This window comes from Megascapheus bottae, chromosome 1, assembly GCF_031878675.1.
Source record: "Megascapheus bottae isolate mThoBot1 chromosome 1, mThoBot2.hap1, whole genome shotgun sequence".
NCBI classification, from domain to species: Eukaryota; Metazoa; Chordata; class Mammalia; order Rodentia; family Geomyidae; genus Megascapheus; species Megascapheus bottae.
In genome coordinates this window covers 45,016,736-45,041,890 of record NC_143509.1, presented here as the reverse complement: position 1 = coordinate 45,041,890, position 25,155 = coordinate 45,016,736, and the positions used below count along the sequence as shown (strand labels likewise).

The window sequence follows — 25,155 nt, the reverse complement described above, 5'->3', positions numbered from 1 at the left end:
AGAAAGATCTCAGAGAATAGAGCCAGCAATGAAAAGAGGTAAACAACCCAGGTATGTTGTGAAAAGGAGGGAAAAAAAAAATCTATGAGCTGGAAGTTGTCTCTAGGGTTTTCTTTTCTTAAAGAAAAACACTTTTTCATGAAATAAAGTCTACTTGTCAGACTGGTTCTGTCAGTTCTCCCTCATGGTAGTTAATGAAGGTTTATTTTTTTAAAAAAATCTTCCTAAGAAACCAAACCAGTTTTTTTAGCTTTGTACTCTCTGAAGCCTTAGAATGAATTTTACTCTCCAGTCCCAGATTTGAACATTTCTTCCTTTTTGATGTCTCCTGGGCCTTTAGAAGTGTATTTTCTGAACCACTCAGGAGCCAAGGAAAAAAAAGTAAGATGAGCTAGCTTGTCACTCCCTCTGCAAGAGAGAATCTCCTGGTATTGCCAGAGGCCCTCTCCCTGGGGAAGAGGCCAGGAGGCTTCTGGGGCAGCTACTGGTGATGAATGGCTAAAAAAGTCTAGAGGGACTGGCTTCAGAGAGAGCTGTCCCATGCAAATCAGCCCAGCCCTGGGGCAAAAAAAAAAAACCAAAAACAAAAAACAACCCCAAACCAACCCTGCAAAGTCTGTTCTCTCAGCTGGAAGCCACAAGGGGTGATACTTCTTTTACCTTTCCCTTTCCCCTTTGGCCAGAGAGTACTTCCCAAGTCTTAACTTTCAGCAGATTTGCACCCTTGCAGATTTCAGTCTTGGTCCTGGCCATTGGGATTCTAGGATGGGTGCAGAGTGGTCCCGAACCCCAGCAGTGTCTGAATTTTTTTTCATAAAGCCAGTGCCTTGGGCAAGTAAGTATCCCTGTAGGGACAGCTGGGTGCTAGGCACTGCTAGGTCTGTTTGAGCTAGCTGAGCTGCAGACTCCCCTCCCCCCTTGCCTGAATGGGGCATTCCAAATTGCTCGTGAATGGAGGGCGGGGCTCGCTTGCAGACTTTTTCAATGAATAACCAGACCCCATTGTGCAGCCTGTGGAAAAACAACCAACTCAAACAACATGGGGACTGTTAGAAATATGCTTGTGATTGGCAGCTTGGAGAGTCTCCAGAATTAGTTTCCTTTGGCTTCCCTGCAGCTCCCTGTTCTCCAATCCCTGGCTTAATGGGGTTTGAGTTTTCTTTTAAGTGCTGTCTTTAACTCTCAAGCTGCCAGATGCTTGGCCTGGTTTCTGAGGAAGGGCTGCTACAGACCACAAAGCTTGGAGTTTCCCCCACCCCCCTCCCTTTTTAGACTGTGACTGCCTAAAGGCAATATTAGAAAGGTGGTGTAGCTTCCCTTGGAAAGATTTGTTGAGACTTGATCTGAGGATGTTGGCCTTTTATCTGCTTCCTTGAAGTTGTGGCTTCAGCGGCTGAAGGTTGCTGCCAGCTCTTCTGCTGTTGCTCTTTTGCTGTCTCCCCTCCCTCCCAGCCATGCAGACCTGAAAGGTCAGGTGTTTACCTGCCTGGGGCAGGTTGTTTAGACTTTCAATGAGGAAGACAAAGCTGGAATTTCTTTACTCCTCAGCCTTCTCCCTTCTGTCTCCTGTTTCACTTCCTACTGAGGTCAGGTAGGCACTAATCAACTGCTCTGCCTCTCAAAATGGACATCCCAGGAAGTTCCACAAGAAGAAGAAAAACAAAAAAAACATAGCTCCTGAGCACCTCCCCGTCTGGTAATAGGGCTGGTACTAGGTGGCACACACACCTATCCTTAAAGCACCAGCACGCAAGGAAACTGAGCTAACAGGAGACCCTAAGTTCAGACATCACCCACAAGTAGAACACCATCTTCCCAACATCATGGCCCACAGATAGCTCTCAGGACACTCCCAAATGGTTGTGTGGCTTGCTCCAAGAAGGACAATCATTTTAAAACAAAACAACAGTAAATGATCCAATACACAATTTCCTCAAGATTTTCAAAAAGCTCTTCATGCCTGCTCTTTATCCTCACCATCAAAAGACTGCATTTGCATTTTGAGCCCTCCTCCCCTCAAATATTTCTCCTGCTATAAATTGTTTTTACAAGTTCCCTTTCCCTTTCCTATTGAAGAAAGAAAGAAGGAGAAAGAAAGAAAAAAGAACAGGCCTGGGCAGGTTGTCTTTTGTGAGAATTTGAAGCCTGTCAGAAGGTGACCCACTGTATCGGGGAGAAGGGGGGAGCAGATAGGGGCTCCTCCAGCCCGGCTCAGGAGGACTTTAGCTTACGTAAACACTTTTCAGCTGAGTGCCTGCAAAAGCTTTGTAATAGACTGAAAGAGCACTTAACCAGGGTCTTTTATACTCTACCACAAAATAGGCAGAATGAAGAGGGAGAAATTAGAGATTAGATTGTGAAGCCCACTCCAAATTTCCTAATCCAATTTTTTTTGGGGGTCCTGGGTGCTGCCCCCTATAGCTTTAAAAAAAATTTTTTTTTTCCTTGCCACAGCTCCAGATCAAGCTTTTTGGTGGTTACTTGGAGATAAGACTTCTTGCCCTGGCTAGCATCAATCTCTGATCCTCAGATCTCAGTCTCCTGAGTAGTTAGGATTACAGGTTTGAGCCCACCAGCAACTGGTTTGTAATCTGAACTTTGACACAGAATAATTGGAGTTAATTGTGCTGTGCTAAGGGATATCTAAAACAAAAAATTTCTATCCCTCAGTTCCTTTCTCTTTCTCTTCCCCCCCCCTTTTTTTTTTCAACAGCCATGGAATTTTATTTCTTGAGAAATGCAGAGAAAACAGCATAGGGTTTTTAACATGTTCTATATTTTGTCACTAAAATGAATCCCTGCTTTGTAATTCTCACTACTGTTGAAATAGTCAATAATTTTCCTTAGGCTCCAACTGACTCTAAGTAAAGTGTGTCATGCTTTCTTATGGCCCTCCACTCCTCCTCTGCACACAGCCAGTAAAATGGTAAATGTGGACTTTGTTTTCAGTTCTGGAGATTTAACTTTGGGGATTCCACCACTTAAACCACACCCTTTGCTTTTATTTATTTTGTCTGATAGGGTCTTTTGCTTTTCCCCCTCATTGGCTTGTGAACACATTCCTATTTCTATCTTTTAAATAGCTAAAATTATAGGCTTGCACTACTGCCACTTGGGTGTCTTTCTTTTTTTCTTTTTGTTTTGTCTGTCCTGGGGTTTGAACTTGGGGCCAGGGTGTTGTCCCTGAGCTCTTTTGTTCAAGGATAATACTCTACGATTTAAGCCACAGTACTACTTCCTATTTTCTGGTGGCTATTTGATGAGTCTCACAGATCCACTAGGCCAACTGGATGACTTCCAATTGTGATGCTCAAATCTCCTGAGTAGCTAGGATTATAGACTTGAGCCACTGGCTCATCAATTGGTTTGTTTTTTAAAGATTGAGTCTTTTTTTTTTTGCCGCAGCTGGCCTTGAACCTCTATTTTCCTGTCTCTGAAATTACAGGGATTTACTGGCATGAACCACAATACCAGAGCAGTGGATGGTGGTTTTGTTGCTGCTATTTGTTTTACTAGTACATTTTCTCTTGTAGTCTTTTTCTTACTCCATCTTCCAACAGGGTTCCAGTACGGCAACACCATCCTCCTAATTTATAGAGAAGTAATTCTGTAGTTTCCAAAAACCTAGATCTTGAAGAGAGTCTTTGGGAGGATGATCTTAAAAGAAAATTAGTTTCTCAGACACATACAATAGCAGGTGTTCTTCAGTTGTGTAGGCTGAACAGCTAATGCTGTGCTTTGCAATAGGTCTCTGTATGTGCTAGGGAACTAAGCATCTCCTAGGGGCCATGATGACATTGGCCGAGTTCCTGCTTGGAAGAGAAGGGCAAACTATAGACAGAAGGGGATCGCTCTGTGAAGAAGCTGAATTCCCCAGGGTTTGGATTTTCTCCTGTCAAGATTTTAAGGATGAATTTTAAATTTAAAGTAGAAGATAAGATTTTCCATAGGGCTATTTCAAGGACTGTTAACATTTCACTTTAGTGCCAGGTTAGTTGACACTTATATAAATTGGGAGTGAATTATAGAAGGAAGAATATAAAGCTTTTAGATTTTAGAAGGTTTTTTTGGGGGAAGCAGTGTTTTTCCTTCAAGAAAAAAGCACTAGCTGGATGCCAGTGAGTCACCTGTATTCCTTGCTAATGATGATGCTGGGATCTGAGGTTTGAAGAAAGCCCAGAAAGGCATGTCCATAAGACTCTTATCTCCAGTTAACCACCAAAATGGAATTTGAGCTGTGGTCACATAAGTAGAATGCTAGCCTTGAGTGAAAAAGCTAAGGGACAGCTTCTAGGCCCTGACTTCAAGCCCAGTACCAGCACCAACAAAAGCCTGTTCACCACACAGGAAGCCATGCGATCAACATAACACTGGGATAAGAGAACAGGACTCTAGTCCTTTTTCTCCATGAGGTCCTGAGGTCCATGAGGTCCATGAGGTTATTATATTGGTAAGATGAAATACTAAGATTCCTTGAAATAGTTGTCAAGGAAAAATGGTAAAATGCTCTAAAGGTCCTATTCAGATCTGTTGGTGTCATCAGCTATCATATTTGCCTGTGTGTGTGCATGTGCTGGTACTGGGGTCTTGAACTCAGGGCTTAGGTGTTGTTGTTGTTTTATCTTTTTTTTTTTTTTTTTTTTTTTGCTTAAAGCTGGCACTCTACCATTTGAGCCACATCTCCACGTTTTTATCTTGCCAAAATGCCAGATGGTGAGCCAGCTCTGGGCCTTAGGTCTAAGCTCATGACAGTTGACAGAGATGGTGTGTTAGGAGCCAGACAAGCCTCTTATTTTTATCTTGGCTCTCCTTGGAGTCAGCTCTGACATGTGGACAAGATTTTATTTGGCTATTATATGCTTTCATTTTTTCTGTAGTGTATCAGTTCTGGGGTGTGAGAGTTAATTATTTAGAAATAGTCATTCTATTTTTTTAAATGGAAGAGCCTCATATTTATTGATGACATGATCCCTACATCAAAACAAGTTGGTCCTTTTTTTTTTTTTTTAAATTCTAAACTCCTTTCCCCTTTAATAACTAGCTGTTACACTTGAGGTCCCTAGGTTCCCATTTTAGAATTCTATAAAACACCAATCTTAAATGGTTGGTATAAATGCATCTTTTGGAGAAAAGGAACTACACAGATCCAAGCTATTTTGAGAGTTAAGCTGAAGTGTGGAGAGTGTTAAAGGAAGCAAATCTAAAACTAGATCATCTGGGTCAAAAAAAAAGAAGTCTGCTACCATTGGCCTTGGTATTGGCCATGGCAGACACTGGCATTCAGTCTTCGTCCTTATTTGATAACCGATTTTGGAAGTGATTCCTTGAAAGACTGAATTTAAGTTGGGTGCTTATGCCTGTAATTCTAGCTGCGCAGGAGGCTGAGATCTGAGATCGTGGTTGGGTTTGAAGCCAGATCAGGAAGGAAAGTCTGAAACTTATCAAAAAGCTTGAAGCAGAGCTATGATTCAAGTGATAGAGCACTAGCTTTGGGGGGCGAGGTGGGGGAGGAGGCAAAAGGACAGTGCCCTGGCCCTGAGTTCAAGTCTTAGGACCAGCAAAAAGAAAGAAAATTCAGTAAGTCTTCAAATGGTTAGGACTTTAGGCATAAGCCATCATATCCTGCTCCTTGATGGCTCTTGCTCTGAAGGCCTATAAGAGGCCAATAGGACTATTCCTGTATTCTGGGCCGTTACCCTGAGCTTTTCCCTGGACCTTCTCAGACATTAGAGGGCTAAAGTGGTTTCTAGTCTCCTGAAATAGAAGCAGTAAACAGCTTTGAGGACCACTTCTGTTCTTAGCTAGGTGGTCCCCACTTCTGTCCCGCTGTCGTCCTTTGAACACTGGGGCATCGTTTGTTCTGAGCCACATTTTTTTTTTTCTCTAGAAGGCAGGTAAATGGGAGGGGGTGGAGTTCAAGCTTCCTATGGAATTTGGAGTGTTCATTCCCTCGCCCAAGCCAATATTCTTTCCTACAAATAACTTGAAATTAGGAGCGTAAAGCCCTTGTTTTCCTGCTTTCATCTTAACCAGAAAGGCTTTTGTTCTGGGATCAAATGACAGTTACAATCCAGAGCCCCGTTAGCTGGCATTGCCCAAGAGTTTTGACACCTTCGGGCTTCTCAAGAACATTATTGAAGCCATATTACAACTGTAATCCACCTTCTAGGGAGTAGTAAAGACATAAAATAGTGTAACACTAAACCCTATGCAAACGGAGCGTAGCATAGAAACACTTCCCTCTGTACTACCCTCCACAGTGTGCCCTCGGGGAACATCTTGTCATGGAAGCATAGTTTCCCGAGCACCCAGCATGTCCCCAGAGAAAGCTGTGTCTTATACACGCAATGTGCCTACACATCAGCCATGATCTCGATACACTGCCGTTGTGCTAATTTAGTTCACAGCAGAGATTTTTTGTTATCTGAGGGAAACAGGCTATGGGAGAGAGGCTTTACAGGTCTTTTCTTTATGATATCACTTTTGTCCAGTTAACCACTAAAAAGCTAAAAGTTGAGCTGTAACTCAAATGGTGTAGCATCAGCCTTGAGTGAGAAAGCTGCTAAGGGGACAGTTCCCAGGCCCCAAGTTCAAGACCCTACTCCTGACACCCCTCAAAAAAATAGTTGGTCCAGAGTTTTTTTCTAAGCTTGTTTTCCTTTGGTTTCTAACTACTACATTCAGGCCCCTGGCTTTCCATTTTCAGATTTCTAAAGCAGCTTTCCAAAGTTCTTGTCAAGCGTGTGTTTTTGCCAACCCATTTTATGAATTGTCTCAATTCTGGGAAGATAGAGTCTCTCAAAGTGTGCAACATTTTTTTTTTTTTTTTGCCAGTCCTGGGGCTTGAACTCAGGGCCTGGACACTGCCCTTGTATAAATTTTGCCCAAAGCTAGTGAGTGCTCTGCCACTTGAGCCACAGCACCCGCTTTCGGCTTTTTCTTAGTATGTGGTACAGAGGAATTGAACCCAGGGCTTCATGCATGCTAGGCAAGCATGCTACCACCACTAGGCTATGATCCCAGCCCCAAATGTGTAGCAATTTTTAATAATTCACCAAGTTCCTGGTCTTTGTCCCCATAAACCTACCCCAAAGATCTTGGCTCCTGAATTTTCAGTTATTTTGTTGTAACTTCATCTGCTTTTCATAGATGAGATGTCTTCTTAACTTATTTGGTTACTGCTTTGCCATGATTTGGTGCTAAAACTTTGCTTGTCACTTTACTTCAGTAAGTCGCCAGCTATTTTCATGAAGTGTCATCAAATCTTGCTAATCTTCCTAGTTATTTTTTTTCTTTTTTGTGCCAGCCCTGGGGCTTGAACACAGGGCCTAGGCGCAGTCGATGGGTTTTTTTTTTCCCCCTTTCAAGACTAGCGCTCTATCATATATATATATGATATATATATATATCATATATATATATAAGTGAATATAAGTGATATATAAGTCTGTCTTGCTGGTGGGAAGAAGAGTCTCACAAACTTAGCTGCCTAGGCTGGCTTTAAACCTCAGCCTCCTCAGTAGTTAGTGTTACAGCCATAAACACTGGTTCCAGGCAAAATTTCAGAAAATCTCTCTCTCTCTCCCTCTCTCTCTCTCTCCCTCTCTCTCCCTCTCTTTCCCTCTCCCTCTCCCTCTCTCCCCCCTCTCCCCTTCTCTCCCCCTCTCTCCCTCTCCCTCCCTCTCCCCCTCTCCCTCCCTCCCTCCTCAGTCCTAGGGCTTGAACTCAGGTCCTGGGCACTGCCCTTGAGCACTTTTGCTCAAGACCAGTGCTCTACTACTTAAGCCACAGCACCACTTCTGGCTTTTTTTGTGTATGTGATACTGAGGAACCAAATCTATGGCTTTGTGCATGCTAGGAAAGCACTTTACCACTAGGCTACACTCCCTGCCCCTTCAAAATCTTAATAGTGATTTTTGGTTATTCCTGTTCCTACATCCATGTAAAATCCCTATGTGTTCACTCTGCCTTTTCCCAGAGGTCATATCATCGTTTTAACTTCAGAGCCTTTTTTCTTTACTTGATTGTATTGCCCCAAGTTTTCTGGAGCTAAATGCTGACAGCAAAGTCTTTTCTTTTCTTTTTTTTTTTGCCTTTGGTCCACACACCAGTTTCTGAAGCATCTTTTGCTGACTAGTTTTTTTTCCCCCTTGCATAGGAGAAATCTGATTCCTGGAGCCAAATGTTCCAGGAACTAGCTTTGTTGGCTTCTAATTTCTCTCCCTCTCCCTCTCCCTCTCCCTCTTCCTCCCTCTCTCGCTCCCTCCCTCTCTCTTTCTCTCTCCCTCCCTCCCTCTCTCCCTCTCTCTCTCTCCCTCTCTCCCTCCCTCCCTCTCTCCCTCCATCCCCCCCTCTCTCCCTCTCTCTCTCCCTCTCCCTGTCCCTCCCTCCCTTCCTCCCTCCACTCCCTCCCTCCCTCTCCCTCTCTCTCTCTTTCTCTCTCTCTTTCTCTCTCCCTCTCCCTCCCTCCCCCCCTCTCTCCCTCTCCTTCTCCCTCTCCCTTTCCCTCTCCCTCTCCTCCACCTTGCCAGTCCTGGGCTTGAACTCAGGGCCTGAACACTGTCCTTGGGCTTTCTCGAGGCTACAGCTCTACCACTTGAGCCACAGCATCACTTCCACTTTTTCTACGTATATGGTACTGAGGAATCGACCCAGGTCTTCGTGCATGCTAGGCAAGCACTCTACCACTAGGCCAAACTCCCGGCCCCTCTAATATGTCTGTGAACAATATTGCTCAATAAGAATGCCTTCTGTAATTGTTCTGCCACCTTATTGAGTCTACACCTGGGACCCTGAAATAGGCTACCATGGTTTGGTCCTTGTCAAGAAACTAGACAAATAACTTGGGGGGGAGGGGGATGCCTTGGAATAGTCGACGCTAAACCACCTACCAACATCACTGATTTAAACTCCTAAATGATGATACAGCTGTGTCAGTTCTGGAGAGAACTTTCCTTTTACACACAGATATCAAATCCTATCCCAGAACAGACGCCTTGCTTTCTTGGTATAGTACTTTGCCCGTGACAAATGGTGCTGCAGTCTTTGCAATTTGAGACTGCAGAATGAGCCTCCCCTCAAACCCTAAAGAGGCTTGTTTGTGTAGGCATTGGCTGCATTTGGTGTTTGTGTGTCTCCCATGGGTTGTATGCCGGGCCTTGGTTCCACAACCAAGTCTTCAGTCATTCATTCTCTAGGACAGAAATACACAGGGATTTCTCCAAGCTGGCAGACTTTCTTTATATTTACAATTTACATCTTCAGTGCCACGTTTCTTTTTGGATCCCGCAGCCTGGTAAGTTAGTGGGGCCAGATGTACCCGATTCCCAGAGTCTTCGCTGTCCCCTCCCCTCACCTCATCAAATGCTCCAGAACAGCAAAAACTGAGGCCATTCAGTTCAGTCTCCCTCTCCTGGCTGGTTCTGTCTCTATTTAGCCATTATAGGAAGAAGTGGCCAAAACAGTTGCTTGGGATAACAGAATGAGAAGAACCTCAGTGGAGAAACATTGAATTCTTTTTTTTTTTTTTGTCAGTCATGGGGCTTGAGCTCTGGGCCTGGGTGCTGTCCCTGAGCTCTTCAGTTCAGGCTATTGCTCTACCACTTGAGCCACAGCACCCTTGCAGTTAATTGGAGATAAGAGTCTCATGGTCTTTAGTGCTTTAGTGCCCAGAGTCCTCAGATCTCAGCCTCCTGAGTAGCTAGGATAACAAACATGAGCCACTGGCATGCGATCATAATTCTTTTTAATTTTACCAACCACAACAAGTTGGTATTGGCTGCATAGTGCTCTATTAATGAAATAAATACATTCTTACATTGGTTCTGGCAGTGCAGTCAAAAAGAATTGAATGTCTCCGTATTCCGCCCCCCCAAATGGACTGTGGTCTTGAATACACTGATGTAGTATGTCGTGAATATGTATATGAAGTAAGTCTCTTTGCAGAGGCACTGGAAGTTAACTGCCAGGAGTAATCTCAGTGGTGTTAGTAGCAGTTCTCATTGTGGGCTGTAGGGTGTTTCCCTTGTCCTTTCTAAGTGAGCCAAGGCCAATAAAATATTTGAGAACCACAGTCTTAAATGTTAGAGTATGACCAACATTTATTCTTGTGTAATTTCACATTCCCAGTCTGTATTATCTTTCCAATTTGGTAGTAGCCAAGGGTGACTTTCTTGTGCAAATACATGAGTTTGAAGTTCACACTTGGTGTGTGGGTGTGGATGTGCATGCATGCTAGTCCTGGGCTTGAACTCTGCTTGGATGCCATCCTTGAGATTTTTTGCTCAAAGCTGGTTCTCTTTGACAGTTGAGTCACAGCTCCACTTCAGCTTTTTGTTCTTAATTGAAGAGCCTCGCAGACTTTCTTGCCTGGGCTGACTTTGAACTACAGTCATTAAATCTCAGCCTCCTGAGTTGCTAGGTTCACAGATATGAACCACCAGTGCACATCTGAAGTTCACACATCTTTCTTTCGTTCTCTCCCCACCTCTCTCTCTTTCTTCCAAACTTGGGGCCTGAGCATTGTCTTTGGGCTTCCTGCTACAGTACCACTTCCAGCTTGTGTGTGTGTGTGTGTGTGTGTGTGTGTGTGTGTGTGTGTGGTACTGAGGAATCGAACCAGGTCAAATTCCCGGCCCCTGAAGTTCACATTTAACATGCTTGTTAGTTATTCATAAATGATTTTTTTCTCAAAAATAATTGTGTATTTCTTTGGGGAAATGGAATATAATATCTGTTTTATTGATTTTAAGAGATTGCTACATTTTAATTGTTCTCTTGCATATGTATGTATACACACGTATTTGTGTATAGATAGATACATATATACTTTTTAAATTTTATTTATTTGTTTGTTTGTTTGTTTGTTTATTTTACCAGTCCTGGGCTTGAGCTCAGGGCCTGAGCACTGTCCTTGGGTTTTCTCAAGGGTAGAGCTCTACCACTTGAGCCTCAGCACAATTTCTGGCTTTTCTCTATGTATGTGATACCGAGGAATTGAACCCTGGTCTTCGTGCATTCTAGGCAAGCACTCTACCAACCAGGCTAAACTCCTGACTCCCATAAATTAACTTTTATTCAGCAATATTCACAATCTCCCAGTTGTTCCCAGTTGTCACTTATAGCTGATATTGGTAGTTTATTTGATCTAAAATGATATTAGGAGTTATACATCCATAATACATGTGATTTGTACCTTGTTCATTTTGAATTTAAGTGTCATTGTTGCTCAGGGATCATACTAATTCTCTATCATTTCATTCTCTGTGTATAATGCTGCTGAAGTGTACCCCTCATTTATCTTTTTTTTTTTTTTTTTGCCAGTCCTGGGCTTGAGCTCAGGGCCTGAGCACTGTCCTTGGACTTTCTCAAGGCTAGAGCTCTACCATTTGAGCCACAGCACCACTTCCGGCTTTTTTCTATGTATGTGGTACCAAGGAATCGAACCCGGGTCTTCGTGCATGCTAGGCAGGCACTTTAATCACTAGGCCAAACTCCCGGCCCCCTTCATTTATCTTTAATCTATAATAGACTCCTTATCTCCCTCCCCTCCCCTCTTATAGCAATGACTTTAAAAACTTTGTGGCTCAGGCCTGTAATCGTAGCTACTCAGGAGGCTGAGATCTGAGTATCTCAGTTCAAAGCTAGCCCAGGCACTAAAAACCAGAAAACTGAAAGTGGGGCTGTGGCTCAAGGGATAGGGCAGTAGCCTTGAGCTGAAGAGCTCAGGGACCGTGCCCAGGCCTAAAGTTCAAGTCCCATAGCTGACTAAAAAATAGTTCCTTTTTTTTAGGGTACATCTAAAGTGAATATATAGATCTACACATTTCCTCCATGTTTGTTCTTTTAGCCCGGCGCGGTAGCTCAAGCCTGTAATCCTAGCTACCCAGGAGGCTGAGGTCTGAGGATCTTGGTTCAAAGCCAGCCTAGGTACTGAAGACCAGGAGACTCTTATCTCCAATTAATCCCTAGAAAATGAGAAGTGGGGCTGTGGCTCAAGGGAGTAGATAGGTAGCCTTGAGCTGAAAAGTGTAGGGACAGCGCCCAGGCCCAGGGGTAGGGTGATACCTTCAGCTGAAGAGCTCAGTGACAGCACCAAAGCCCCAGAGGTCAAGTCCCATGATGCACCAAAAAAAAAAAAAAAAAAAGAGGGAGGGTCAGATGTTTATTTTACATCACAAGAACAGTTGATATGTTTGAAGAGAGGGCTTTTCAGGGACTCATTATGAAATTTTGGAACAGATTGTCCAGTAATTGACTTTTGAAAGTGGCTTTGAGAATTTGAGAATGTATGTTTACTGTGTTGTGATTGTACTTTGCTAGATGCTGAAACGGTACATTTCCCTGTACCTTCTCCTATCCTGCTTTTAGAACTTGAGCCCCCTAGATAAAAGGATAACATTGACAGTTTTTATTTTGGGAAGCTGTTGCCAGGCAGGATCAATGTTAACTCTTCAGTTGACTTTCAATATGCTTTGTATTAGGTTTGGAACTCTTCAGTGAGGATCTCTTTTTCTGAATACTGGGATTTGTTTTGGTGCTGATCTTTGGTCCTGAACTCAAGGCCTGGGTGCTGTCCTTGAGCTTATTTTGCTTATGGCTAACTCTCTACTTAAGCCACAGCTCCACTTCTGGCATTTTGGTGGTAAATGAGAAATAAGAGTCTCATAGACTTCACTAATCATGCTGGCTTCTAACCACCATCTTCAGATCTCAGCCTTCTGATTACCTAGGACTAGAGTTATAGCCTGGTCCCTAGCCTGCCATGCCAGAATGCCACCTACCCACCTGGATCTCCTGGTAAACCTCTTGCCCCAGGGGCAAGGTATTATTTGTTTACCACTGCATGTATTTTATGCTGGAAATGAGTCTAATCCGCTCAGTTCTAAAATGAAAAAATATTTGTGGTCCTTTCTGATAATACAGTAGGAACAAAATAGCCTTAATTTTTCTCCTCAATCATTAGCTCTGTGAGCTTTGTTTCAGGTTGTCAGAAAAGCCCAGAGTTAAGAAAAGACAAGAGTGAGTTAGAAAGTAAGTCCCGGGCACTGCCCTTGAGCGTGTTTGCTCAAGGCTAGTGCTCTGCCACTTGAGCTACAGCACCATTTTTTGGCTTTCTCTATGTATGTGGTAGAGTGCTATGTAAGCACTCCACCCGCTCAAGCCACACTTGCAGCCCTTTTTGGTTTTTAAAATCTCAGGTCCAGAAAACATTCCCTCTGGTGACTTCAAAAATCTCCAGATTTTTCTTTTTCTTTTTTCTCAGTCCTGGGGCTTGAACACAGGGTCTGAGTACTGTCCTTAGGCTTTCCTCTAGTCTAGTGCTCTACCACTTGAGTCACAATACCACTACTGTCTTTTCTGTGTATGTGGTACCGAGGAATCGAACCTTGGCCCTTGTGCATGGTAAGCAAACACTCCACCACTAGGCCAAACTTCCAGCCCAAATTTGTGGGAGTGGGGCACTCCGACAAATTAAGGGTAAATCAAAGAAAGGTTCACTGGCTTCAATTCTATACTGGCAGTGTCATTTCTATATTAACATGTTCCTTTATTTGATTGTCTTTTCTCTGCCTGCATTGTGTGGGTTTGTGTGTGCGTGTGTGAGTGTGCGTGCGCGCATGTGCATGTGTGTTGCATTACTGAGCTTTTTTCCTCAGGGTTAGCACTCTGCTTCTTGGAGCCACAGTGCCACTTTCAGTTTTCTAGTAGAGATAAGAGAGTCCCATGGACTTTACTGCCCTGGCTGGCTTCGAACTGCAATCTTCAGATCTCAAGCCTCCAGAATAGCTGGGATTACAGGCATAAATCACTACCATCCAGCTTCTGCCTGCACTCTTACTCCTCCTACCTACTACAACCAGAAAATAGTGTGGCCAGATGTCTCAGGCATTGCCTGCCTATCCCCCTGTGTCTTCCAGAGGGATGTGTAGTAGAAGGGTAATGGTCTAAGTTAGGAGTGGTGACACACAGCTAGTGGCCAATAGAGTAATAATCTTTGGAACAAGTGTTTGCTGTAGAATAATGGCTTGCGTTGGGAGGAATTTCTGGCCATGGCAGTTAGTGAACAGTCCACATCACATTTATGCTGAAGTGCTATGGAGCCTCTGCAGAAACGCCAGGCCACCTGAGATACAGCCTCATGGCCTGCCATGCGGAAGCAGGTGTCAGTGTTCTGCTCAACTTCCATCATGAGATAACTTTCCATGTAACGTAAGAGAGTTGGGGCTGTTGAGTGTGACCAAATAAGGCCCTCTGTCAAAGTTCGGCCTGCACAGCTGATTTGGGAAAGATGAGTCTGTCCCAGATGAAAGTCATGAAACTGAAGAAGGGAGGAGGAAAACCCCCAAACAACACATAAACAATGACAACTGGTGGAAGGCAGGCAAAGCCCATGTGTGAATCAGGAGAGGTATTCTTCAGACCTCAGTACAACTGATGGGCAATTTCTTTAACACTCCATAGCAATAGAAATATTTTATGTACTCACTATAAAGTCGGTGGCAGATTGAAACTGTGATGACTTTGAACACTTTATAATTGGCTGGATTGGAGAAAGAAGAATGAGACTGTAGGGGGGAACACTGGAATAGGAAGTAAGGACAGCAAAAAAATCTCTTGATTCAGAGGTTTGTTGCCAGCAGGGGTAAAGGTAGCCTGGACATTCTTTGTTATTATTGATTATGGGCTTGAAATCAGGGTCCGGGCATTGTCCCTGAGCTTTTGTGTTCAAGAATAGGTCTTTATCATTTTGAACCACAGTTCTACTTCTATTTTTGGGGGTAATTAATTGGAGATAGGAGTTTCATAGGCCTTCCTGTCTGAGCTGGCCTCAAACCACAATTCTCAGATCTCAGCCTCCTGAATAGCTAGGATTACAGGTATGAGCTACCAGTGTCTGGCTGGTCCCAGGCATTCTGATGTTCTAGATAGAGTGGCGGGGAATGCATGTTCTTAGACTTAGGTATCTGAGGCATGCTCTAGCCAGGGAGTATATGTTCACATGAGCAAATGTACATAAATGTAAGGGCTTGAATTAAGCATTCTAAGGCCACAGTTTACTTCTGAACTGTTTCCAGGAGGAAACGTTAAAAAAACCAATCCCTCAGCTGGGTACCATGGCCCAGGCCTGTAGTGCTAGCTACTCAGGAGGCTGAGATCTGAGGATCAAAATTTGAAGCCAGCTCAGGCAAAGTCTGTGGGACCTTTATCCAGCAAAAAAGCCAGAAGTCAAGTTGTGGCTCAGATGATAGAATACCACAGTCTTGAGTGGAAAAAGTTAAGGGACAGTGACCAGGTCCTGAGTTCAAGCCCCAGAACAAGCACAGAACAAAACAAAACCAAACAACAACTAAACACCCCAAATCAAGTCTCACTAATTATGAATACATTGCATATGTATTGATGATACACTAAATCTGTTTGGCTTATACTTATGTACCCAGCATCTTAGAATGATTGGCTCATAGAAGGCATTCAGAGAAAGTAAGGAAATGAGAGGAAGGAAGGAAAGCAAGAAATTTGAACATGTTTTACAAAGAAGATGATCTACATTAGGAATTACTGTCAAGGATCCATGGATTTTGTGGGCTTATCTTCTAGCGCTTGAGCTTGAACTGAAAGCTCTAAATTGTAGATGTGTATCTGTTCAAATAGTCAATACCTTTTTAGCCTTTCTTTTCACTTCTCTCTGTGGTTTGTTGTTGTTGTTTTCCATTTCCATTGTCTTTTATGGTCTTAGGTTTTTGTCTTCATTTCATACATCTTCTGTGTAAGGTGAATACTCTATTTTTGAAAGCACAGGTTCTGTGTATCATCATAGCACCAGCTACAAGGTGTTGCCATTTTCTTTTATTTCTCAAGGCTACATTGCAGACTTCATTTTACAAATGAGGAAACAGAATGAAAGCAAGAAGAATTCCTTGGGTTTTTGAGTTTCTGCCTAAATCTAAGTCTCTGATGGATACAAATGAGGAAACAGAATGAAAACAAGAAGAATTCCTTGGGTTTTTGAGTTTCTGCCTAAATATAAGTCTCTGATGGATACCATACTTTGAACCCTTTATATGTCCTCTTGACCAATGAAACTTTGGATTGTGGGCCTTTCCCTATGGCTCTACTGTCCACATGGATCTGTTAAACTTCCAATCTTATTCCTGCCATTCAGTTTTCTTATCCCCTTTAATTGATGGATTCTGTACCAGTTTCAGTGGGTGGAGAGGAGAATCTGTGTGTGACCGAATTGTGGTTAGCTTTATATAGGGCCATATGCTCCCTACTTGCAGGTACTGAGAATATATTTTGTCATTCCCTCATTTAGCTTGCTTGCTTTTTTTGTATAGGACCAAGACTCGAACTTGCTTTCAGATACTTGATTTCACTCATTAGCTGGCACTGTACCAGCTGAGTCATGCCACAAACCCTAATTTATATTTTTTGAACTCCCCTTTTGTATAAGAACATAAGATTCCGTGTGTAAGACAATTTCATGGTTAAAAAAAAATACTACCCAACTTATAGAGAAGATGGTGTGGCATGCACTAAGCCCTCTATTTGGATTTGCAGAAATCCGATTAAGAGTGAGCTAGAAGTTGAGATTCTCTTTTTAAATAGATAAATAGATAATGCTGGTGGCTGGGAGTTTGGCCTAGTGGTAGAGTGCTTGCCTAGCATGCACCAAGACCTGGGTTCAATTCCTTGGTACCACATACATAAAAAAAGCCAGAAATGGTGCTGTGACTCAAGTGGTAGAGCCTCTAGTCTTGAGAAAGTCCAAGGACATCGCTCAGGCCCTGAGCTCAAGATTGGCAATAATAATTGACAACTTTGGTTTATACTCTAGGGTTAATCCTATCAGAACTATATTCCTAACTATTTCTAAAACTCCAAATGAGGAAATTGAATAATACTGTACATATTTACTTTCTAATCCGTTCTAAAGCAGTGATTGTCCTCCCTCCCCCATTTTCTTTTTTTGGTATCAGCCCTAGGGCATTCAGGCCCTGGGTGCTGTCCCTGAGGCTTTTTGCTCAAAGCTAGTGCTCTATTATTTGGAACATAACCCCACTTCTGGCTTTTTGTTGGTTAACTGGAAATAAAAATCTCATGGAGTTTCCTACTTGAGCTATGATCCTAAGAGCTCAGCCTTCTGTGTAGTTAGGCTGTGTAACTTTTATTTAAATTGAAATTTGATTGCCTTTCCTAATAATTTAACCAAAACTTTATAATCAAAGACTGGTAGGAGAGGCAGTGACCAGTGTGGCCATATTTCTAGTTGCCAAATTACTCATTATATTGTTTTGTCCAGCTCTCTTTTCTTATTTACTAACAATATTCAATCATAAACTTAGGTTTTTCTCTATCTGAAAACATTTAATAACAATTGAACGTTGGTTTCCATGATGTCACCATCAAAAAAAAATATCACAAGACTCTAATATTAGACTTCTAAATATAATCTGTTCTCAACTTCTATTGCATGTATTCAGGAAAAGCGGTTGGTATTATGTAAGAGTGATGAAAACTTGTCCTCTCCAGTCACTGCCATGACAACTTTATATCTTGTCGTTAGTGATGGCGTCAATCTAATGGGTTGACAGCTGAGCCCAGAACTTGGAGATATAGACTTAAATGTTGGCTGGAAGGCAAGTCATTCAGTCTTCCCACATAGAAGGGATCGTATGGCTAATTCTATTTATTGTAATCATTGACAGTTCACTAAACTCCTAAATGTTTTAGGCATAATAGGAGTCAACGTTTTAGTGAGATATATTTTCTTTTCTTTCTTTTTGGTGATGATACTGGGACTTGGGCCTTTTTTGCTCACGCCTGGTGCTCCACCACTTGAGCCTTTGCTCCACTCCAGCTTTTTTTTGGTGGGGGAACAGGGAGAGTGGGTAATTGGAGATAAGAGTCATGTCTACCTTCAAATTGTGATCTCTTAAGATCTCAGCCTCCAGGAGGTAATAGGTAGATACATTCGCCATTACAGCTTGCCTTGTCATTTTTTTTTTTTTTTTAACTTTATTTAAAAAAATGGTTTTTTTGGCCAGTCCTGGGGCTTGAACTCAGGGCCTGACTGTCCTTGGGCTTTCTCAAGGCTAGAGCTCTATCACATGAGCCACAGCACCACTTATGGCCTTTTTTTTTTTTTTTTCCCTATGTATGTGGTACTAAGGAATTGAACCTGGGTCTTTGTGCATGCTAGGCAAGCACTCTACCACTAGGCCAAACTCCTGGCTTTTTTGTGTGTGTGTGTGTGGAGGGGGGCGTCAGTCATGGGGTTTGACCCTAACCCTTGATGTACAGCACCACTTCTGGTTTTCTGATGGTCAATTGGAGATAAGAGTCTCTTGGACTTTTAAGTGCCCAGGCTGGCTTGAACTGCAATCCATAGCTCCCAGCCTCCTGAGTAGCTAAGATTATAAGCATGAGCCACCCGGCCCAGCTCATTCCTCGCTTTAAATTTTTTTTTTTTTCCCAATCCTGGGCCTTGAACTCAGAGTCTGAGCATTGTCCTTGGACTTTCGCGAGGCTAGAGCTCTACCACTTGAGCCACAGCACCACTTCCAGCTTTTTTCCATGTATGTGGTACCGAAGAATTGAACCCGGGTCTTCGTGCATGCTAGGCAAGCACTCTACCACTAGGCCAAACTCCCGGCCCTCAAATTTTTTTTTATTGTTTGGTCTTGAGCCTTGAATTTAGGGCCCTGGGCAGCGTCTTTGAGCTTTCTCACTGAAGGCTAGTGCTCTACCACTTTGAGCCATAGCTATACTTCCAGTTTTCTGGTGGTTAATTGAAGATGAGTCTCATGAACTTTTTATTTCTTGGGTGGGCTTGGAACTACAGCCCTCAGATTTCAGGTGTGAGGCACTGGCTTCCCATGTGATTATCTTTTTAGTGAGACTTTCAAAGCAGTGGAAGTGGCCAGCAGAGAAGTTTAATTCATGTTTTTCCTTCCTGCTCTCCGAGGTAGCTGGACAGACAGTAGCCATTTTAACTTTTTCTACTTTGGCTGAAAGGCCCTCTGAAATTATTTAGCTTCTAAATTGGATTTTGTTGCAAGGTTGTGTTTTTAAAAGTTTTGCTTTACTTTCTGGACTTGTGACTGGACTTGAGTTCTAAGAACAGTTAGCTGGTTGGACAGTTTAAGAAAGAGGAAGGCATTGTTTGCTAAACTAACTTGACTTTTCTGATTTCAGTGGTGCTTCATGCCCCACCTCCGGCCAAGATCAAGAGGGAAGTGCATAGCCCCTCCTCTGAGCTGTCGTCCTGTAGCCATGAGCAGGCTCTTGGTGCTAACTATGGAGAAAAGTGCCTCTACAACTATTGGTAAGTGGGGCCAGAGGAAGGCTGCCCAGAAAGGCTCTGGAAGTAGCCATTACATTGAATGTTCTCAGTATTACCCAGTGTAATCCTCTAGGTATAGCACAGTCCATGTGGAACCACTGGGCTATACACAAAAAGAAAAATGTGTTCGACAGCAACAAATGGTATAGCTGTACAGGGATCTAACCTGAGGCCATTCCAGGCCCTGCCAGTCAAAGTGTCCAGAATACTGGGGTATTTGATCTGTGGCTTCAAAACAGGCAGAGAATGTATTCTTCTTCATGTCTATCATATGTTAATGTGAACTTTAACGCACCAAGGAAGTAATCTTCAAATCAGAAGAGACCAAAAAAAAAGTCCCATTCTTGTGCCCTTTACCTAGGAACATCCAGGCTTTGGGATTGAAGCTTTAATTTTAAATTGTTCTTTGCTCTAGAAGGTAAACATAGATCTGTCTGAGAGGAGGAGGCAGAGGATTGTTAATTCAAGTGATGTTATATCAGAAATTTACCTTCCACCAAGATTCTTACTCATTCCCCTAAGCCCTGGAATACATAGGAGATGGAACCCGAGAATGCCCGGATGTACATTCTCCCCTCACCCTCTACCTCTACCCAGGCACAGAGAATTCTTTTAGAAGGAGGGAAAAAAAGAAACCGGAAGCAGAGACTAAAATTATCTTTGAAAAAAAATCACTAGATGTGTTAAACAAGTCCCCGTGACGCAGTGTGTTTGTCACTTTTCAGAGGTACAAATATTCCCTCCGGGCTGCTAGAAATTTAACTATGTTAATGCTGTTATTTCCTTCATGAATGCTGAACACTGGACCTGGTAACCATACTAATGGCTTCACTGCAGCCTAATGGTTCCTTCTCTCTTCTGTTCACAGTGCCTATGATAGGAAGCCTCCCTCTGGGTTCAAGCCATTAACCCCTCCTACCACTCCGTTGTCACCTACCCATCAGAATTCCCTATTTCCCCCACCTCAAGCTACTCTGCCCCCCTCGACCCATACCCCTGGAGCTGGCTCAGTACCTGGGGTGGGCCCTGCTCCCACCCCCCATTCGCTTCCAGAACCTGGACCACAGCCGCAGACGTTTGCCATCCCTCGACCACCACATCAACCCCTGCAGATGCCAAAGATGATGCCTGAAAACCAGTATCCGTCAGAACAGAGGTGGGCGCTATGCTGCTCTGGATTTTCTCAACTCCTCCTTCCTCATTGGGAAGCAGGAGCCAGGCAGATTGGTCTGGTACCTATCTATAAATAATAAGATGAATAGGACCTGCTTGTACCCCGTACTAGACAGGGTCCAAGTATTGAGCATTGAGTGTTGGGGGTTTGGGGTGGGGTGGGGGTGGAAGTGGCTGAGGAGATGGCCTCTGTTGGGACGGGGAACTCAACAAAAGAGACAGCAGCCAGTTGTTCCCTTATAGTACAAGCTTGCTGTTCGACAGGATAATTGGGAAATTTGGATTTTTATATAAGTATAGACTTGTTTTAAGTCGGCAACTAATTGGAATGAAAAAACAGTAACAGTACTTTGCAGACTAAACAAAACCACTCTGTGGGCAAAAAGCACCCTACAGGCCTGCCAGTTGGTCGAGACACCATTTTTATTTCAGTAGGTTTTATCGTTTTTTTCTAAATGGCATCTTGCTGATTGGATATAGGATTATTAATTGAGGAAGAAGGGTGAGATAGCAGATAGTTCAGTATCTGAAATACTTAGCACATGTGTGGTTCTACACCATAAAGAAAAATCATTTTGCTGGGAGTTTAGCCTAGTGGTAGAGTGCTTACCACATGCACAGAAAAAGCTGGGCGTGGTGCTGTGGTTCAAGTGGCAGAGCCATAGACAGTGCTCAGGCCCTGAGTTCAAGCCCCAAGACTGGCAAAAAAAGAAAGGAAGAGGGCCAGGAGTTTGGCCTAATGGTAGAGTGCTTGCCTAGCATGCATGAAGACCTGGGTTCAATTCCTTGGTACCACATACATGGAAAAAAGCTGGAAGTGGTGCTGTGGCTCAAGTGGTAGAGCTCTGGCCTTGAGAAACATCCCAGAACAGTACTCAGGCCCTGAGTTCAAGTCCTATGACTGTCCAAAAAAAAAAAAAAAGAAAGAAAGAAAGAAAGAAAAATAATTTCATGTTAAATCTGTTTTAATAACATTAAAAAAAATCCAAAAAGCTAGTATAACACTTTATTAATGGTTGGCTGAGTTGGAAAAATACCTTAATTCCACTGGAAATTATTTGTCCTTTCACAGCTCTGTCTGACAATAGAGTAGTCCGCCTCCAAGCTGCTGAGTCTTCTAAAGAAAGGAAGAGGCTTGGGTCTCAGGGAGAGGAGCCAGAACAGAACGTGGATGTTGCATATTTTAGGGGCTGTCCCTTTGATATCTGCCTGTCATCTTGAACTTTCTCTACACTTTGCTTTGCCCGTGGGAGTAGAATGATTTCACATATACTGGGTTGATGTTGTAGAGTCGAGAGATAGAAATGGAGTCTGAAGGGAAATATTCAATGGGCTTCTTGAATGGATAAAGTAGAAATAGTACTGTGTACCACAGTATTAGAGTACTTCCATCTCAAAGCTCAGGGTACTTAGAGGGCCCTGGGTGTGGGAAAGGAAGGATCACAATTCGGACTCTGCTCAGCCCATTACTGAGTTGGGGGGTCTGAATGTATAGCTGTCTCATGTGGAGAGCAAACATGGTCTAGCTCTGTCCTCTACCCTCACCCCTATTCTTTAGTACCTCTTTGTTAATTAGAAATATCCTTCAATACTCTTAAGTTTTTCTTCCTGTCTTTTTTTTGGGTTGGTGGGGGTCCAGTCATGGAGTTTGATGACTTCAGTGCCTGGGCGCTGTCCCTGAGCTTTTGTGCTCAAAGCTAGCACCTTTATTTTATTTATTTTTTTTGTAACAGTCTTAGGGCTCAAACTCAGAGCCAGGGCACTATCCCTTAGTCTCTTCTGTTCCACTTGAGGCATAGATTCACTTCTAGCTTTTTGCTGATTAATTGGACATATGTGTATCATAGACTCATTTCCAACCCCAATCCTCAGACCTCAGCTTCCTGAGTAGCTAGGATTATAGGTTTGAGCTGCTAGTAGTAGCACCTGAAGGAATTTGCCTTTCTCTTTCTTTCCTTCCTTATTTCTTTTCTTTCCTTCTCTCTTTCTCTAGCTCCCTCACTGCCTCCCTCTTTCCCTCCCTCTTTTCTTTTTTGGAATTTGCATTTTGATCATCCTTTCTCTTTGGGAATTTGCAATTCTTTTCTTCTTTTACCAGTCATGGGGTTTGAACTCAGGGCCTGAGCACTGTCCTTGGGCTTTGTCAAGGCTAGAGTCCTACCATTTCAGCCGCAGCACCATGTGGCTTTTTCTTTTTTTTTTTTTTTTTAATTTTTTAAATATATTTTTTATTGTAATTAATAAAAGGGTTACATGATATTTGCCATATAGAAGGTGCATTAATTCACGTACATTGATACCCTTTCACATGCCTTGGTACCCTTTACCCTTCCCCCCACCGCCCCCCATGTGGCTTTTTCTATGTATGAGGTACCAAGGAATTGAACCCTTGCTGCTAGGCAAGCACTCTGTCATTAGGCCAAACTCACAGCCCTGGAATTTGCATTTAAAAAAGACTATTTTGTTGTTGTTGAGTCCACAGCCTGGCTCAAGTGGTAGAGCTGAAGAGCTCAGGGATAGTTCCCAAGCCCAGAGCTCAAGCCCCACAAACCACCACCAACAAAAGTCTTTTTCTGATAGTTAATTGGAGATAAGAGTCTCACAGACTTTAGTGCCGGGATGGCTTTCAACTGAGATCCTCAGATCTCAGCTTTCTGAGTAGCTAGGATTACAGGTGTGAGCCACCAGTACCCAGCTTGAAAAAGATGAAACAGTTTTGACCTTGAATTTTAATTTTATCCATCTCTTCATACTAGAACATATTCTCTCTCTCCCTCTCTTTCCTCTCTCTTACCTTGCCCATACTGGAATTTGAACTCTGGACCACTTGCTTTATATTAAGCAGGTATGTTTGACCCATGTGCCATCCCTTTATTTGCCTTATATTTTGGAGAGAGTACCCACAGCTCACCTCCCTGCCCCCACTGGCTTGAACTATGATTTTCCTCTTCTTTCCCTCCTAAATTGCTAGGATTATAACACCTAGCCTCTTACCCATGTCTTAAACTACAAAATCCTCCCGAGTTTTCCTAAATCTAAACCTTTGTGGCAATGCATTGATTTTTGTTTGCCCGAAGTGTGTTTAATCTGCTCAGTTGAATGTAGAGTCTGCCATATATATGTATATATATACACACATATACATATATATACACAAATATACATATATGTGTGCATATATAATTATTTTGATATTATTAAGAGGTTGTACATAGGGGTTACAGTTCAATATAGGTTCTGCTTTTTGAGTATAAAAACTGATTTAGGCTTCTTTCCGTAGATTACATTTATCTCTATCTTATTTGACCTCAGTGTATTTTGTTGATAGTGATGGTATTTTACAAGGATTATACTTTAAACAACTAAAATAGAATCTCATCAAAGTACATTCTTAATGTTTCATATAATCCTAGTATATAATTCTTCACAACTCAGTTTATTTTTGGAAGATAAACACTGTGCTTGAAAGCTGTGATTTATATTGGTGATTTCCTCCCTGAAAGGAAGGGAAAACCATGCAATTTGGCATGTTCAAACATGTTCCATTTATCCCGAGAGACCAGCTGCTCCTCAGAGTGGTGTGCATTTCCTTCAGCCACCCAATCTCAGGGGTTTTTGTGGGACTGTGGGATGTAGTCACGTGTGCTGGGTAGAGCAGAAGCTATTCCTACGTCAGGCCCTTAGTGTAGTCCCATGGTTTCTCATTATTACATCTCAAGTTGAAGATCAAGTCCCACAAGTCAACTGAAAGGGCTCCAATGGAAAAATGAGTCCTCTAAGAATTTGCTGAAATATACTATTCTCATGCACCTGACATTTAAAAAAAAAAAAGCAAAAATCAATAAGATAAAATTTAAGAAAGTATTCTTGAAGGAGCTACTCAGGAAACTAAAATCTAAAGGATTGAGATTCCAAATCACCTCAGACATAAAAGTTTGATAGAGGGCCGGGAGTTTGGCCTAGTGGTAGAGTGCTTGCCTAGCATGCACAAAGGCCCAGATTCAATTCCTTGGTACCACATACATAGAAAAAAAAAGCCGAAGTGGTGCTGAGGCTCAAGTGGTAGAGCTCTAGCCTTGAGAAAGTCCAAGGACAGTGCTCAGACCCTGAGCTCAAGCCCAGGACTGGCCAAAAAAAAAAAGTTCAATAGACTCCAGTAAATCAGTAGAAAGCAGGGCTGGATGGAGGGTTGATTCGAGTGGCTGAACATCAATAAAGCAAGTTTGAGGTTCAGTTTAAACCCAAGTACCACTGAAAGAAAAATTCTCTGAAGCCAGATGTGAGTAATTCACATCTGTAATCCAAGCTACTCAGGAGACTGAGCTAGAAACCAGCCCAGTCAGAAAAGTCTGTGAGATTCCTACTCCAATTAGCCACTAATAAACCAGAAGTGGAGCTGTGGCTCAAGTGGTAGAGTACCAGTCTTGAGAGAAAGAGCTAATGGACAGTTCTTAAGCCCTGGGTTCAAATCCCAGTACTTGGATGGGGATACACACACATGCATGCACCTGCTTCCTGATTATTTTAAGAACACCAGTAGTATAGTGAGTGATCATTCTTGTTACGGACAGTTGGCATATAGCTCCCAGTCAGTAAGAAGTCAGCATTCTGAAACAGGAAACTACCTAACCTGT

General features: G+C 42.8%; 1 protein-coding gene across 2 annotated transcripts in view; it reads left to right on the top strand.

Moving 5' to 3' along the window:
- Positions 1 to 25,155, top strand: part of Etv5 (ETS variant transcription factor 5) — a 70,414-nt gene that overhangs the window by 12,926 nt on the left and 32,333 nt on the right. For both annotated transcript variants that reach the window (XM_090343411.1, XM_090343401.1), the window contains exons 6-7: positions 19,201 to 19,330; positions 20,217 to 20,504. In XM_090343411.1, coding sequence (XP_090199537.1) covers positions 19,201 to 19,330; positions 20,217 to 20,504 — 418 coding nt within the window. The remainder of the gene's footprint in view (positions 1 to 19,200; positions 19,331 to 20,216; positions 20,505 to 25,155) is intronic.